Source organism: Colossoma macropomum, unplaced genomic scaffold (assembly GCF_904425465.1).
Source record: "Colossoma macropomum unplaced genomic scaffold, Colossoma_macropomum, whole genome shotgun sequence".
Classification (NCBI taxonomy): domain Eukaryota; kingdom Metazoa; phylum Chordata; class Actinopteri; order Characiformes; family Serrasalmidae; genus Colossoma; species Colossoma macropomum.
In genome coordinates this window covers 1,062,524-1,078,540 of record NW_023494894.1, presented here as the reverse complement: position 1 = coordinate 1,078,540, position 16,017 = coordinate 1,062,524, and the positions used below count along the sequence as shown (strand labels likewise).

Below are 16,017 nucleotides of genomic sequence, written 5' to 3'. Positions count from 1 at the left end.
CAATGGATATGCTGTCTGTTTGCTAGTCTCTCTCTCTCTCTCTCTCTCTCTCTCTCTCTCTCTGATAAAAGCGAGCACGTGATTACATGTATATATATATATATATATATATATATATATATATATATATATATATATATAATATATATATATATATATTCTTCTCCAATTATTAATTCCATTTTCCCCCTAAAACGCATGAGTCAGTTTGAAATCGAAGATGTTGCTGCATAATTCAATGAAGTAACAAAAATGGCTAATGGTTTTGGGAAAAGGGCACAAAAAGACACACATGTTAATTATTACAATGGAATCATGTGTAATTGATATAGCTCGTACCGGCGCTTTACTGAGTGAATTAACCAAATTCAGCAGGGTATTGCGATGCGCTCGGATTTCACCACGCGCTGCTTTTTTACACACGCCGCTCTCGCTGCCAGGCATTGTTTTGTTAAACTACTTCTAGCAGTCGACATAAAATTGCAGTTAGTAAAAAAAAGCCTACAAAGTTCTCAGTTGAAATGGATTGTCATGCGTCTTTGCGCAGGCTCTGCGTGGACGTAAACAAAAGAATGCAACAGAAACATTCCATTCATTAAGGAAGAATTAATAGACTGATACAATAACTGTCTTTCTCTCATACATACACACACACATACACACATTCGCTTTTGATAGGCCGCTGTTGTGATAGATGCTGTTTCGAATGCTTTCGTTTCGCTCACAGAAGAGGGAAAAAAATCATTGACCCTCATTTATTAAATGACATTAAGTACTAATGACACACACGTGAGGGAATTCCTAATTCCTATGAACACTCTTTACCAACGACTGTTGTTTTTTTCCCCTTAAATTGACTTATTTGTGCCTCCCCTCTTCCTTCTTTCTTTCCTGCTTTCTTTCTTTCTATCCCCCCCTCCGGCCGGTGCAGAAGGGAGCAGCCGGGTATCCCTCTTTCTCTGCGCGAGCCATTGCGCCCGAGGTGAGGATCCCACACGCAATGTGAGATGGAGCCAAGCAAAACAGTCCTGACAGACAATGGCTCTCCTCACCTGCTGCCGCCCTCCGTTTAGCAATCACGGCGGCGAGGGCGCGTGCAGCCCGGGCTGCGTTTCAGCCTGCACGTGAAGCGAGCGATCGAGCAGGCGAGCGAGCAGCACTGTCCCGGGCTAAAAATAAGGAAGCGTGCACGAGTGCAGCACACTCGGCGGAGCTTTCGTCAAACGCCACCAGGAAGAGTGCACAGGCTGAGGGGAAGAGGGACGGGGGCGGAGGGGGGAGGAATGGGGGAGGCATTAGAGGGGGCACCCAGTTCCGTACGCTCCACTGGAGATGGACTTGGAGGTGCCTGCTATCAATAAACAATCAGACTTCATTGGAGCTGCAGTTATGCAATGGCTCGCGCTCCTACATCACCACTGCATATAAGGTCTGTTTAGAGCACGTGATTAGACGCATGAATACCAAACGACCCAACGACCCAACGACTGACCAGAGGAAGCAAAGTGAAATCAGACCAAAACACGACAGCAGCAGCAGCCATTCATTCACCCTGACATTCCTCCAGAAAGCGAGCCTGTTTTTTCTCGTTTGAACAGGCTACATTTTTGAAGTGGGATTCACCCAAAAGAAAAAAAAATGTTATCCAAACGCAGCGTGATCGAATCACACTCGGGGTATTACATTATATCATCGCATATTTTAGCATAAGCCGGCTGAAAGAACGTATCAAAACAAAGTGGCGCCTAACAGCACACCGATAAAAGCGTGGAAATGGCGAAACGCACTAACCTTCAGCGCAGGCTTATACATCTGACTGATTTTAAGAGCCGTTTCGCTCCAGGGCTCAAACTACACACGCTCACTTCAAACACGATTGAGAATCCATTGTTTTCTGTGTCATTTGGCTTGCTTAAAAAAGAGAATCAAGTAGAAAGAAAAAAAAAGCTTCTTGCCATATTTGAATGATCCCGTGCTCTGAACGAGTTGGAAGTTATTATTATTATTATTATTATTATTATTATTATTATTATTATTATTATTATACTTGAGGGAAACAATGGGTTCAACTGCTTATTGCATGGAGCAATCGTCAAGGGAGAGCTAAACTCAATTACACTAACCGTGATGAATAAAAAAGGAAGGAAAAAAAAGAAAAGAAAGAAACTACCAAGCACGAAAATATACCCGGGTGCAGCGAGCACTGAATACAAATAAAAGATGAATAAAAAGATCGACATGAAGCGTATCAAATATTTATTTTTTTCCTGGGCAACAAATAACTATAATACATTGACAGGCATGGGAACTATTGCCAGCACAGGCCTATACAATACAGATAAAACCGCCTCCAATTCGACATTGGACATACAAGATATCAGATGGTCCCAAATGTTTTTTTTTTTCCTTTTTTAATTTTTTTATTTTATCATTTTGTGAAGAAAAAAAAGTAAAGATTTCTGAGGACAATAGGCTATCCATTTATTGCTCTTATGGTGCTTCGAGGGAAGAACAAGAGGTGAAACGTATTCTGATTGGCACAACACATAAAAGCTCGTATAAAAAACAAGAAAATAGAAACACAAAAACTAGTCTCATCGGGGTCTTTCTGTCATCTCTTTTTTTCGATTTAAAACTGAATGGCATAAGGATGATATATAGAGAAAAAAGTGGACGTTTATTTCTATTCAATTTGTTCACTTGCTTTGATGACGCCTCAACATGCTACAAGAGGGCTGAGTTGAAATATCCCAGAGAAAAAAAAATAATAACCCCAAACTTCTGTTTTTTTCTAAGAACCATAAAACCACATGAAGAACTAAGCGAATATTCAAACCCACTAAAACAGGAGGCACCAGATAAATAAAAAAAGAAGTTTCAACAGACGCACCATATTTACAGTTCCCGTTAAATTACACATAAATAAATATATACATACATGAACACAGATTCCCTCATATAACCGTGAATCGTGTTGAAATTTTTCAAAAGTTCAAGTTGGTCGCTCAGTGTGAAACGTCTCATGTCTGAAGTCATGGCAATGGAACTGTGGAGCTTTTTTTTCTTTCGTTCAAGTTTATTATTCACAATACTGATAGAAAATCATCCTCTTTCAGCTTCTTTTTTTAGTCACATGGCTACAATCGTGGATTGAGAAGGGGTGGCTAGATTTCAGTCCGTTGGAGCTCATAATAAAAAAGATGGAGTTCATTAAAAGTCCTCGAGTGGCAAATCTAGTATTTTTTCTTCCTTCGCTCACGCTCCATCCGGTCACATCGCATTTATTTGGAGAACTGGGTTTTCCGTCGATTCCAGGTTGGATCGTGGTTTTGAAAACAACTCAAACACGTTTGCGAATCAAGCTCGGGGAAAGAAATAATAAGTGGCACGACTGTCGCCTTGGTCACTAGTGGGGATTTTTGTTTAATATGTACTTGTAACATTAATAGTGTGGCCGCCTGGACGTTGGCTGGAGATCACTTTCTATGCTTCTCGTCTTTGTCTCCGCCTTTAGTGCCAGATTCGGAGTGGCTGTTGGGGTTGTTGTTGAGGTACATTTTGTCCATGGCTTTAATGGCCTCGGTCAGATAGTTCTGCAGCGCGGTCACGGCCGCGCACACGGCCGGCGTCCCGAAGCCGTGCGAGATGAGACTGAAGTGGGTCAAGCAGCTCTGAATGCCGGGCTCCAGGATGGGCTGCGGGCGAGAGTTCCCCAGGGGCGAGCGGTCCTGGGAGAGCAGGTCGGTGAATTCTTTGCAGATTTGTCTAGAAGGAGACACAATGCAGCAGCGTGTGAGGTTTGGGTTGGCGGCGTCAAAAAAGGCCATGAGTTTGCAAAGCACAGTTAGTGTCAACCTGACCTTAATCAAAACTGAAGGTTCGGCATAAAAAAATGCATTAGTAACACTTTCTCAAATGTCGTCGAGTGTGTCGTATTCCCTAATCAATGAGACAGCCGGTTACGCTGTCAGATCAGAACCAGCGGAACCGAAGTTCAGCTGAATGGGAGTCAAATATGGGCGTCAGTCACAGAGCTCTGTTTGGAGGGAACCCTATCAATGGGGCTGCCATCAATTCTCATTTCTGCACTCGTTATTCTGGGCTTCTGAGAAATGGCAGAGATCTTGGGTCTTGACTTTCAAGAATCTTGCTAGAGAAGCACAGTGTTCATGTTCCAGCTTGAGCGTGACTGTGCGTGCGTTAGGAATGGTTATGTGTTTGCCATTAGGGTTCACACAGTTGCTGAATCTTTAAACAAATATTACAAGCCCATGAAATTAATGCCTGAGAAGTACATGACAATTGCTAAGTGAATTGTTTGCAAATACCAATAAAAAACCTTAGCACGTCTATTAACATGTGTTTGTGCTGAAAAGAAATAAAAAACTGTGGTTGTAAACACTGCAGTGACTCGAAAGCACTTTCTGGCATTTGAAAAGCAAAAGTAGCACTTACTTCGTTGCCAATAACATGTTTTTTCTTTGGACTTGTTCATTTGGGTCGGAATGCTGACGGTTTACGTATTCAGCTACTGCCTTGGCCGGGAACTCGGTCTCGCATACATAACCGAAATCTCTGGCAAGATGCACAGCTTCGCCTAAGAAGGAGAAAATGGGGTTGAGTGTGTAATATATGACTTTAAATTACTGACATCAAATGCAGACCAATTAACACCTTCATTTAGCACATTTATCATCTAATTAACGTTCTCGGCCAAAGAACGGGACATCCTTCCATGGCCTGAAGATTGCCAAACCGTTAATAGCACTTTTCCTCCATTTTTCGTTGGAGAATGTTATCAATAAGCATGTCAAAATATATCAGTCGTTCCATGAGGAGGAAAATACCAGAAAAGCAACAGAAAGTAAATAACATTTGATAATGGGAGTCAGTCAGACACCATGACATTGATTCGCAATCCCCTTCACCGTTATTGGAAACTGAGGAGATTGTTCTACATAGGAAAAGCAATTTCAAACGGCTGCAAGTAACCCTCTGTCTCTTACATACTTTAGCCCTGAGAATCACCGGCTCATTCCATTCAGGGCCGTTCGGCTGATTTTTTCAAGTCTTTGGTTTTAATTTCCTGAAACAGTTGGGTTTTAACTGCAGGCCTTCCTGTCATAAGTCTAGGCTCCGGAAGGACGCATGCGCCAATTAGCATCAAAGCTCCAGTCCAGTAAACCGCTTTCCATAAAATGGAGCGGATCATAAACAATAACAGCACTTCAGCGAGCCACTGTCCCTTAAACCAAATCATCGCACCCTCCAGCCTCCCTTCAGCCCACCCCCCCCCCCCCTGCGCTTTATCGTGAAGGAATCATACATTTCTTCAGGCTCATTACCATACAAAACCAAATCTCAATGAAGCACGATGAATATTGCATTCGCTCTTCAGCGACAATGATTAACAGGAACCAATGAACCGTCTCAAGCTTTCACCTTTAAAGCCCAATGGCACACCAAATACCACCGCGCGGAATAATCACCTTCAACTTTGCAAGCAAAATGGATTTATTCAGCAGCAATGGCATCCTCGCGCCGCGACATAATTAACTCATTTATATTTTATAATAGGCTTACAACTACAGGTCATTCCTGTGCCATCAAACCATCATGTAGGCTATAAATGCATGCATACAAACTTACTCACATACGAGTGTAGCACAATAATAATAATAATAATAATAATGATAATAATAATAATCTTAGTCAAAGTATCATCAACCAATCAGTCGCCATCTCTACTGACGCTCCACCATACACTCACCAGCAAAATCAAAGCGCATGCTCGATGCTCATAAGACTTCATAAAAAATAAAATTAAAAGCTATGAAGTGAACTCTGCAAACCGCACCAAGCCATCTGTTCACACACTGACTAAAAAAGGCGCCTAAAATCGCCCTCAAGTCCTCCATTTTTTATCTCCCAATTCTTTTCTCACCAAACATATACATATATCCTTCATGCATTGTTGCTTGCGGGCCCAAATTCAATCCAAATTACACGGATGGGCGCGTATGCTGATTTCCAAAGGCCCCGCGCAGCAGTGTTAAGCACCTGCTTTTAACGCGCACCGGAACTCATACACTCCTAATGCGCCTTACCTTCCACCAGTGACGTCAGCAGGGTCACGTTTGCGGCCTTGCGCCTTCCTGCCGGTAGATTTAATCCGATTTTATCCAGTTTCTCTCTTAAGGATCTTCCTCCATTCTTAGATTTTGCCCTGATGGTGGAAAACACACAAAAACAGGCATATAGCATTAACTACATGTGTCACTCTGCTTTCAAGTTCGCTAGTTATTAGAGCTATTATTGGTCTTCCCGCACAGTCATGAGATGCAGCGTTGAACACCATTTTTAAGATAGCAGGGTGCTGGAGCCAGCGCATTCACCCAAAATGTTGCAGTTACACATGCATCCCTTGAGAGTGGAGATAAATGATTGCTGTGCCCAAATGCCCAAATGTTTCCGAACCAGTAAAATAAAGTCCGTCTGCTTTAACCCACACACAAGTATTGGTTGAGATTTGATGGGGTGTTTTGAATAATGAATTGTAATTGTGTGTATTTACATGCGTTGCGTTATTTCAGGACCGTCCTGGCGGGCTGATGCTGGAGGAGACCAAGAGTGTTAAGATTCTCTTTATTTTGGCAATTTTGCATCACCTTAGCTGTGCTTTCCTTTTTTTTTGGGGTGTAGGCCATTTTTCCCCAAACTAAACCACAATTTGGACCAGGGTTGGACTTATCATTACATTGCAGGTGAATAATATTTGTGTGGAGATAATCAGCTTTGGCCTGGGCTTAAGTAGGTAGGCAGCGTTTGAGATCCCTAATGTGTGTCCATTTTTTTCTGTTTGGACAGCGAACAATCGAGTGGTCGGATGTAATTATTGGTGACATTTGTTGAGGTTGGGGGGGGGGTGCAAAAGCTCACCTTCTCAACACCCCGCCGAGCAGGGAGGCGTTGAGGCACTCGGGCGGCGAGAGGCGTCTCTGCACTTCTGCTACCGTGACCTTGTACTTTGACGTGGAGCTGAGGAGGGACAGGCGGCCAGGGACCGAACAGAAAACCTCGTTTGGATTGACCACACCGCCGAAAAGCCCATCCTTATTGAGGGGGATGGCCGACACGTTGCTGTTGTTCTTGGACAAGGAAACCGGACCTGAAAGAGAACAGGACACGATCATGGGGACCTTCAGTCTCATCAAATGGGCATGGAGAGATGGTGGGGTGGAGGTGGGGGTAGATGATGAATTGCTATGCACCCAGACAGAATATGGAATAAGATTATGCACAGCATCTCGTCGTAGGCCTGTGGAATCAAAGGCAATATGTTCTTATCGGAGGTGGTGGGGGGAGGGGGGTTCAGAAAAAGGCGCCTGGTGAAAGAAAAATAGATACGATAGCAGTGGCTTTTCATTCAGCTCATGAATGTAACTGCTCGAATGTGCCTCGGGTAATGAAGTGGCCCAGCCATCAAAATATTTAATATTAGCGCGATGGTGACTGCAGAGCAGGCTTAGAGAATATGACAGCGGAACGTGCGCGGGATTTGCTGCGATTTGGACACTGCCTGGATGACCCGCCGAGGGGGGTAATGAGAGAAACAGCGCATCTGTAAACACTATGTGAGGCCCATGTATGATTTGTCAGAATTTCATCACAGAGAAAAAAAATAATAGGGTTTCGGTCAGCTATTAGAGTCAGAGGATATTTGAGGTTAATTTTTTGGAATAAAATATGACAATAATAATAATAATAATAATAATAGGCCCTAATATTCCTTTCAGACACATATTTAGGACATGCCTGCCATTAATCAAAAGCAGCCTAGACTATAAATTACCAGCCACTATTCTTATGGACCTCATTTCTGAAATAGCCCAAGCTGCTTATTGCACATTTTCTAGATTCCCTTACACACACACACACACACACACACACACACACACACACACACATTCTCTCTCTCTGTCTCACTCACACGTGTCTGAAGGCCCAAATCCGAAGTGCAGCGCGTGTTGTTTCTTTGCAGGGGTTCCCGTTTCTTTGCACGGTAAACGGAGACAAAGGGCCGAGCGCTTTTGGATAGATCACTTGTGACATTAATGGCTCAGCGGAGGCTAATAGAGACAATGGCAGTTAAGCGAACTCCGGAGATTGCTAATATAACAACCAATTACGGCGTAGATATGGAAAAAAACAGAGACATCTCTTAATATTCACTCAAGACGCGTCGAATTTAACAAAGATTTTGCTTTGGAAAAGAAATGAAAGCTGCCAGCAGCGGAGTCGTCTGAGTTCGTTGTCTGAATTCACGCTCCTCCAAACACGAGACAAAGCCAGCTCTGCAGCACGGAATGACCAGGAATTTATAGCAAAACTGTTGAAATTCAAGCACAATCTCGTGGTTAAAGTCTCTAAAATACGTGGCCATGTTCTTATCTAGCGTTAAGGCTGCCATTTTAAATGTAGTCCAAGCTCGTGGACAGCAGGTCGAGATTCACACTAGCACATAGTTACAGATACACAGAGTGAATCGTTTCAAACGATTAGCAAAGCAGAGGCCTGCAAACGAACCAAGTCTGTCTGGGAGCAGGAATGGACGGGTTTTATGGGGCTCAGCGGCCAGTTCGGACACGCAGGAGGTTCAGAAAGAAGCTGCTTACCTTTCTTGATTACGGTCTGGTCAGGGATGTGAATTCCTTGATCCTCAACGTGCTGTAAAGCAGTTAAAACAAGAAGACGTTAGGAGTGAATAAAAAAAACAGAGATAAGCCTCTATTTTCTCTGACAAAATTAGATTGCTAAGCAAAACGTGGAGCCATTCCACCGAATTATCTTATCACAATTTCTGACAGTCCGCTATGAAATGCCCAGTGGCGAGTGCAGGACAATAAAACGTATCACTGCCACAAGCTGTAAAAAAATTAAATACATGGAAGATGACAGCGAAACTCCTTCAACAATTTATTTATTTATTACATTTATTTAAATAGCCTGAACGTTTTTTTTTTTTTTCAATTCCCCCATCCCACCTGCCGTGCGATAAATTAAAGAAAATCCCTCGCTAAGCAGTGAATAGATGGGTTATTACTCCTGCGCAAAATGGTTCCGGGTGGAATGGACCACTTAGCCTCGTTATTTTTCTTCGCCTGAATCTCTTCACTGGGCAGTCTACAATTAAATTAAGGAGGAAAGGAAAGGGAGGTGGGGCAACCAGGAATCACGTCCAAAAAATGACAGACAGTATTAAGCAAAATGTGCAGTACAGCATGTTCTGTTCTCGGGATGACGAAGCAGTTCATCCAAATATTAATTATACAAGACTTGCATTTTCCTAGATTTTTTCTTTCTTTTTTTAAATGTAATTATTTTTTGACGTATTTATTGAAAATGCACGCTTTCTTTCCAAACCCGCTTTCAAGAAAACTTAATAAATAATATGCATATAAATAAATATGCATGATTGTGGTTGAATGAAAAAAGGAAGAAATAAATGCAAAGCGCCAAACGAATTTCAGTCGTCAATTTGTGAGAAATATTTTGCAAAATAAAATTAAAATGTGACGTTCTAGATGCGAAAAACGGCAAATGCATGAAAATGGGTAACATCCATAAACTGTAATTAAACTGTACAGCTGTTTATGGCACCAATTTTTGGGCAGTAAAACTATTTTTAACTGACGTTTGACTTTGCTGTTATAATTTGCGCCCAGTATTTTAAAAATGTCTACAATTTTCTCCATAAATGTGAATGTGTCTGCACTTCATTCATTTAAAAAATCCAGTATCAGCTTTTCTTTTCCAGTTTGCACCCAGTGGTGTTTGTAGAAAGGTTTAGCACGCAGATATAATCGCACTGCCGAAGTTGTGCTCTTACCTGCACGTCATCTAAAGAGTGAGGTATTCCGTGGATGGGGATAGAGTCTGTAAGGCCGGTGGTCTCGAGGCCGTGGCCGGAGGGGAGCAGCACCTCTCTGCGGTACTCCCGGCACAGCTGGTGGGGCAGGCCGCGGTGCTGGTGCAGCAGGCTGCTCTCCTGGCTCTGCCGCTGGCTCGGCCAGCCAGGGTGCTGCGGCTGTGGCTGTGCGTGCAGCGAGTTGATGGAGTAGGGGTCGTTCACGTGCGAGTAGGGGTCCTGAGACTGCGGGTAGATGGGCTGGTAGGGCGGCGGGAAGTAGGGCGGCTGGAAGTCCGAGTTGGGCGTGTGCGAGAGCGGAGGCGCGCTCGTGTACGGCGACTGACCCACGCTGCCCAGCTGAGGTAACCTGGCCGTCCCATTGCTGGTCCCGTCATGGCGATCCTGCACGAAGGGAGAAGAGGGGAGAAAAACAGGAGGAAAAACATTTAAGAATTTGATCGATGTATTTATTTATTTATTTTTCTTTTTCATGTAATTATTTTTTTTACAGTTGCGCTGTAAGCTGGAAATTTGACAATTGGCAACAACACCATAATAATGAGCATAATAATACACTCTTACCATAATAGTAACGACAATAATAATAATCATAGCTGGTCACATGCACAATAATAATACATGTTGATGCCACATTATAGGTCATGATTTTTACGAAATTAAGATTAAGTTGACCTAATAAAATGAGAGAAAATATCGAGAGCTCACATCCAGTAAAAAGTCTTTGTAAAAGCATTTGATGCTACCCAGTATGGCTTGCATGACGGTGCAGGTAAAAAAAATATAATAAAAATAAATGAAAGAAAAAAAAGAAAAGAAACGGAGAGGCGGCGTACAACAGCGCGCGGTCCTCTACTCCCTCACCCCGCCAGCCACTCACTCACCATCGCGGAGAAGCTGTGCACTAACATCTGAAGAGATTTCCGGGCGTTTCTGGAGAACGCGAGAAAAATTTCAGTGAGGAACCGGAGCGAGCGAGGCGGAATAAAGAGCCACAGCACCGAGGCGCTTTTTTTCTTTCTGTGCGTCGAGTCCCAGTGTTCAAATACGAGAAGAAGCAGAAGCACGATAATCCATCAGAGCTTGGGTACAATTCCCAATGTTCTTCATTTGTTAGAAACAAAAAAGAAAAAAGGAAAAAAAGAAAAAAGGAAATAAATGCAGTTTTAGGTCTTGGCGGATTGGGCTGCTTTTTTTTAAAGTTTCTTAGATCCCCCTTTCCATCGCCTTCGCTCTCTCAGTGAGCTGTTCCTTCGCTCGGGCGCATATTTAGCAAAGAGCTGCCTCTTCCTTTCGGACTCCTAATAGCAGATATTCATGACTATTAATATTACACGAATACTTAATAAGGGAAGAATGGTCGGAAATCGAGCGTGAAGCGAGGAAGCAACTCAAGGCAGACTCCGCACTAAATGACGTCCATTGAATGAGGAATCAGTATATCTAATCAGAGATGGGGAGAGAAAGAGAGGGGGAGTGGGTGAGAGAGAGAGAGAGAGAGAGAGAGAGCAAGAGAGGGAGGGAGAGAGGGAGAGAGACAAAAAGAGGGACATTCTCTCGCGTCTGACGAATCAGAGAGGGGGGGAACGTTTTAAAAGGTTCGAGGGAGAGCAAAAGTGAAAGAACGACAGAACGACAAGAGGGGGGAGGAGGACGGGAACGAAGAACCGAGGAACGAAGGGGAAGGAAAGGAAACAATGTGCACCTCCGACTGCTGTGAGAATCCGGCGAAGGCTGAGGGCTTTTCGGTCGGCATGTTTTGTGCTGCTCGCGCCGCTGCTTTTCTCTTCACTTTCCGTGGTTTCTGAGCGCTTGGCCTTCCCGAGTTTCTCCCAGAGAATCCAGCCTCGGCCGCATGGCTTCAAACAGCAAGGGCTAAAATGGCTCTCTGAGCTAAGCAGCTCCAAAGTTTACGACTCCACGTTCACTGCACAAACACACTCACTCGGCGAGGGAGACAGTAAACCTCCTCTCCCCTCCTCCGCTCAGCTCATTCGCACGCAATCAACTTTTCCTTTTTCTGACTCCTGTTTCTTAATAAAAAACACGATTTCAATTTCAGGCCCGAGCATTCGCCGACTGAAAACGAACTAAATAAAACAAGACAAGCCCAGAATGAGCCGTGGGAAAGAAGAGGCAGAGTTTCCGCACTGTGTCTGTCTGTCCTCCAGAGGCGGACAAAAACACGTTCGACTGGCTGCACCACTCCACAAGCTCCACAAACAGCACTGTCCCAACTTTCCACCCGAGCTAACAGAGCCAAATCACAGCTTTAAAAGACATGGACAGCCACAACACGAGGAGAGAAGACGCAGTTCTCAGAAAAAGATTGATTTCAAACACCAAAAAAATGAATGCATTATTATTATTATTATTATTATTATTATTATTATTTATTTTTTGTTTTTAAATTATACATGTATAAACTTAAATATAACATATATACAAATGTTCACATATTTCTATGTTGTAACAACATTCTGTTTTTTATTTTTATTTTTTGAATGCATTGGCAGTTTTTGCCAAAGATATTTTTTTACAGAAATGTTATTTTACTAGTTAACTATTATTATTATTATTATTATTATTATTATTATTATTATTAAAAGAGCAACTAGAACAACTGAGCATGCATATTGCATATGCAGCACTTTCATAAACGCATATACCACTGAAAATAATAAAGCCCACTCTTAAAAAAAATCACAGCTGAAAAATGTACACAATTTTTTTTTTTTCCTTTACAACAAAAGTCCTTAAAAAAGAAACTTTCTTACCTCGCAATCTTCATATTTAATATTATCAGTTAATTTCCAGAGCATTTTCATGGGTTTGTGGAGTGAGCAAAGAGCGTCTTTTGCCTAGTTTTACACCCAGTGCGCAGAGCTCAAGATGGCAGGGCTTTGGCGGGCTGAGCAGTGCGCGCGCTCAGATCTCCCTCTAATGGTGGAAGTTTAGAGGCTCGCGCAGCGCTGCAAGAACTCCCTCATTAGCATATCAGCTTGATTCTCATCTAGCCAACACCAATGAACACACTCAGGTAAAAAACTTGCTCAGAGAATTGCAGTGTTTGGGGAGCTTTGTTTTTCCCAACTCGCCGAGGTACAGTATCTGTGGAGTGATCGCACTACTACAAGAAATTCAACTCACTTTCACTTTATTTATAACGCTTTTTTTTAACACTTTATAAGACACTGTCACAAATCACCTTACTCTTAATGAGCGAACCGAGGCTGACAGTAGCAGCAAAAAACTCCCTAAGAGCATGAGGAAGAAACCTGAGAGCAACCAAGACTCAAAGATAGTCGAACTATGATACGAGTAGAACAAGTTTGCAAGAAGAATTAAACAGAAGCACTTAGACTGTACAGAAGAAAAACCTACGAGATAAACCAGTAAGTAACTGTAAAAGTCGTTCAGAAATGTGTCAATAAATAAGATGGGTTGTGTTTGACATATAAAGGACGTTAGAAAAAAATACCTTAATAAAAGACTGTTATTATAGTTTGTTCATAGTGGAACTGGTAAAATAGACTGTTAGAGAAAGTAACGCGGGCACACCTTTAGTCCATTGTTATAATACAGGCTAAAGACACTGCACAGTTTCGGGTTTGGGCAGCATTAGCTCAATGACAGCTCTCAAAACTAAGATTCTTTAGCATATCAGTGAGCTTTTTCGGTGCAATGCAAATACAGCACGCCTCTCCGTCGCCACAGATACTTTGTTGGCGCACTGATTTTTGTAAACTGTTGTTTTAGGCCCATTGAGAAGCTGAGCCCGTGAGACGCTGCTGTCACTGTTATGCAAAGAGGTCGATTCTTGTGCAGGTACAGGAGCTCCATTGAGAGCAGCGTTTTGGAGATGTCAATAATTAACACAACAACGTGCGGTCGTTAAATGTGAATGAGGGAGTGGACGAGAGGGGTTTGGCCCCGCGACAGCGGCGACACGAGCACCACGGGACCCCGGGTCATGGCGCAAAGAGGCATAGGCGACAGGTTTTAGGCGTTGGCCCTCTCCATTTCAGGTCGCTATTATCATTTCGGTGGGGGTAAAAAGAAACATAAAGAAGCCCTGAAAACAGCAGTTGGCATTAATGAGAGGGCGAAATGAAACTCGCTCACGGTGACAATCATGGCAGAGAAAAGTGCATCAGAGGTGGCTGGGAGTGTGTGGCTTTGAAACCGGGCTGTTGAAAGCAGAAGGCTGAGCTGAAACTGTGGCCAATCTCGCTGCATTCTTTTGCAGAGATGTTTCAGCTCAGAATGTTTTCACGCGCCCGACTCGCTGACCGAGGTGGGAAAATTCCGCGTCCTGCTATACAATGCAAAATATAATTCAAATAACTCTCTGCCTCTTCCAGAATAGGCCTATATGCTGCACTGTCGTTTGGGGAGCTTTTTAAATATCATTCAAAATTAGTTCATGTAATTTACTTGGTTAATTTCATTCTTAACTAATTAGTTAATGACGACTATTATTTCACACTAGCTCTCGTGAAGCTGAATGTAATTCATTTTGCTAATTTGTCGGTGTTTTCGTTTGATACTGCATAGTGTAAACTGCACATTTTCCAAGTCCTCTTCACTCATCAGAACATATTGTGTGATTATTAGATTAATATATACTGCAATATTATAATATTATATAAAATATTAAGATGTATCCACACCCTAATCGTATTAATCAGTGAGTAAAAATGTGAAAAGGTGCAGCTGGGGGTTTAAAAACTTGCATCAAACTATGCATATATATATATGGTTTATCCAAAAGAATGAAACATATATGCATACATACATATATACAGTGTTTTGAAAAGTACGGAATTATCGCCCAAGAATTGTTACTGAAAACCGTTGAAAACTGAGATGTATCACCTTAAACCACACCACTATCCTTCAAAATACATTTTTATGACATGCCAAAAAGTTTCCAGCAAATTCTTGCAGTTCTGTTGGCCTTGTAACCCCCGCCTCTAAGAGCTGCTTACAAAAAAACAACGATTCACGCGTTTTCAATTTTCACTTCGTTTCAAGCAACAGATTCCACACTATTAACTCAAGCTGTGATACAGGAATGTGTTTCTGACACTTTAAACAGCGGCTGAAGCAGAATGAATCGATTCCTTTTACAAGTGGCAGTGGCAACACCGCATTAAGTCTCCACTACCTGTGTTGAAAAGTACAAGCACGCACCCACACATACACACCTTTATGACCCAAAGGGAGAACACGTACCTGCCAATCACCCATTTTGCCCACTATTGACATGCTCGAGTCTTCTTGCTGGAGAGGACAGATCACGCGCCGTACTATCTCATTTAGGCTCCTGTCCTTAAGCCAAATTCCACGCTTTACCTGAACAAAATCTACTCACCTGGTCATAAAAACAGAGTGCCACCTCGCGGCGCATGCGCACTGCGCCCTGCTTGAGTGAGGCTGAGCTACACCTGAGAAGGTAGAAACACTCCTGAGAAAAGCTTCCCAACCCTTTTACCCTCCACATACAGAGCGACATTTCCACACATCCAGATCTGACTGCAGCCGAAGTGCGACTTAGCGCTGTTTTATTGCAGGTCTTGTTTTGATTAAGCGAGCTCGGACTTTATTTAATGAAGTAAACTGCGTACACATTCCGAATACATTCTGGAGAGAATTTTGTGTCGATTTCCCGTTTTTGTAGGCTCTGTAACGGGCCAGCATTTTTCGTTATCAAACTACAGCCCGGGTTAGTGCAGCACTGGGCTGCTGTATTTGTGAATATAATCCGTGTTTGCAGATTAAAAACGACGAAAGCCTACAACTGGCAGTGAGGCCACTTTTATTAAAGAATAAAATATAATAAAGTTTCATCCAGCGCAGGAACTGCAGCTGATTTTCAATCATGTCTTATTTAAAGCGGTGTGTGTTGAGAGCCTCCGAGTTGTGATTGATAGGTCCAGGTCCTCCAAACAGCCAAAGAAAAGCTCTCAAAAACTTGCTGATGGTCTAAGGTCACATACCGATACTGTCCACCCTAAACACAAGAGCCTTTCTACATTTCAGAGAAAGAGAGAGAGAGAGAGAGAGATACAGAGAGGAGAAAAAGA

At 42.7% G+C, this 16,017-nt stretch overlaps 1 protein-coding gene across 5 annotated transcripts; it reads right to left on the bottom strand.

Moving 5' to 3' along the window:
• Positions 1 to 2,239: 2,239 nt before the first annotated feature.
• tfap2a (transcription factor AP-2 alpha) lies at positions 2,240 to 15,389 on the bottom strand. Of its 5 annotated transcripts, none has more exons than XM_036560674.1 (7): positions 15,167 to 15,389; positions 9,890 to 10,312; positions 8,676 to 8,727; positions 6,940 to 7,168; positions 6,108 to 6,226; positions 4,456 to 4,597; positions 2,240 to 3,765 (listed from the first exon to the last, which is right to left on the bottom strand). In XM_036560674.1, exons 1-7 carry the CDS (start codon positions 15,197 to 15,199, stop codon positions 3,477 to 3,479), a joined length of 1,287 nt encoding a protein of 428 aa, XP_036416567.1. In that variant the 5' UTR covers positions 15,200 to 15,389; the 3' UTR covers positions 2,240 to 3,476. The 5 variants fall into 5 exon arrangements, with proteins under 5 accessions (XP_036416567.1, XP_036416565.1, XP_036416568.1 ...); XM_036560672.1 differs by lacking the exon at positions 15,167 to 15,389 and adding an exon at positions 12,706 to 12,854; XM_036560675.1 differs by lacking the exon at positions 15,167 to 15,389 and adding an exon at positions 10,813 to 12,208.
• Positions 15,390 to 16,017: the final 628 nt, after the last annotated feature.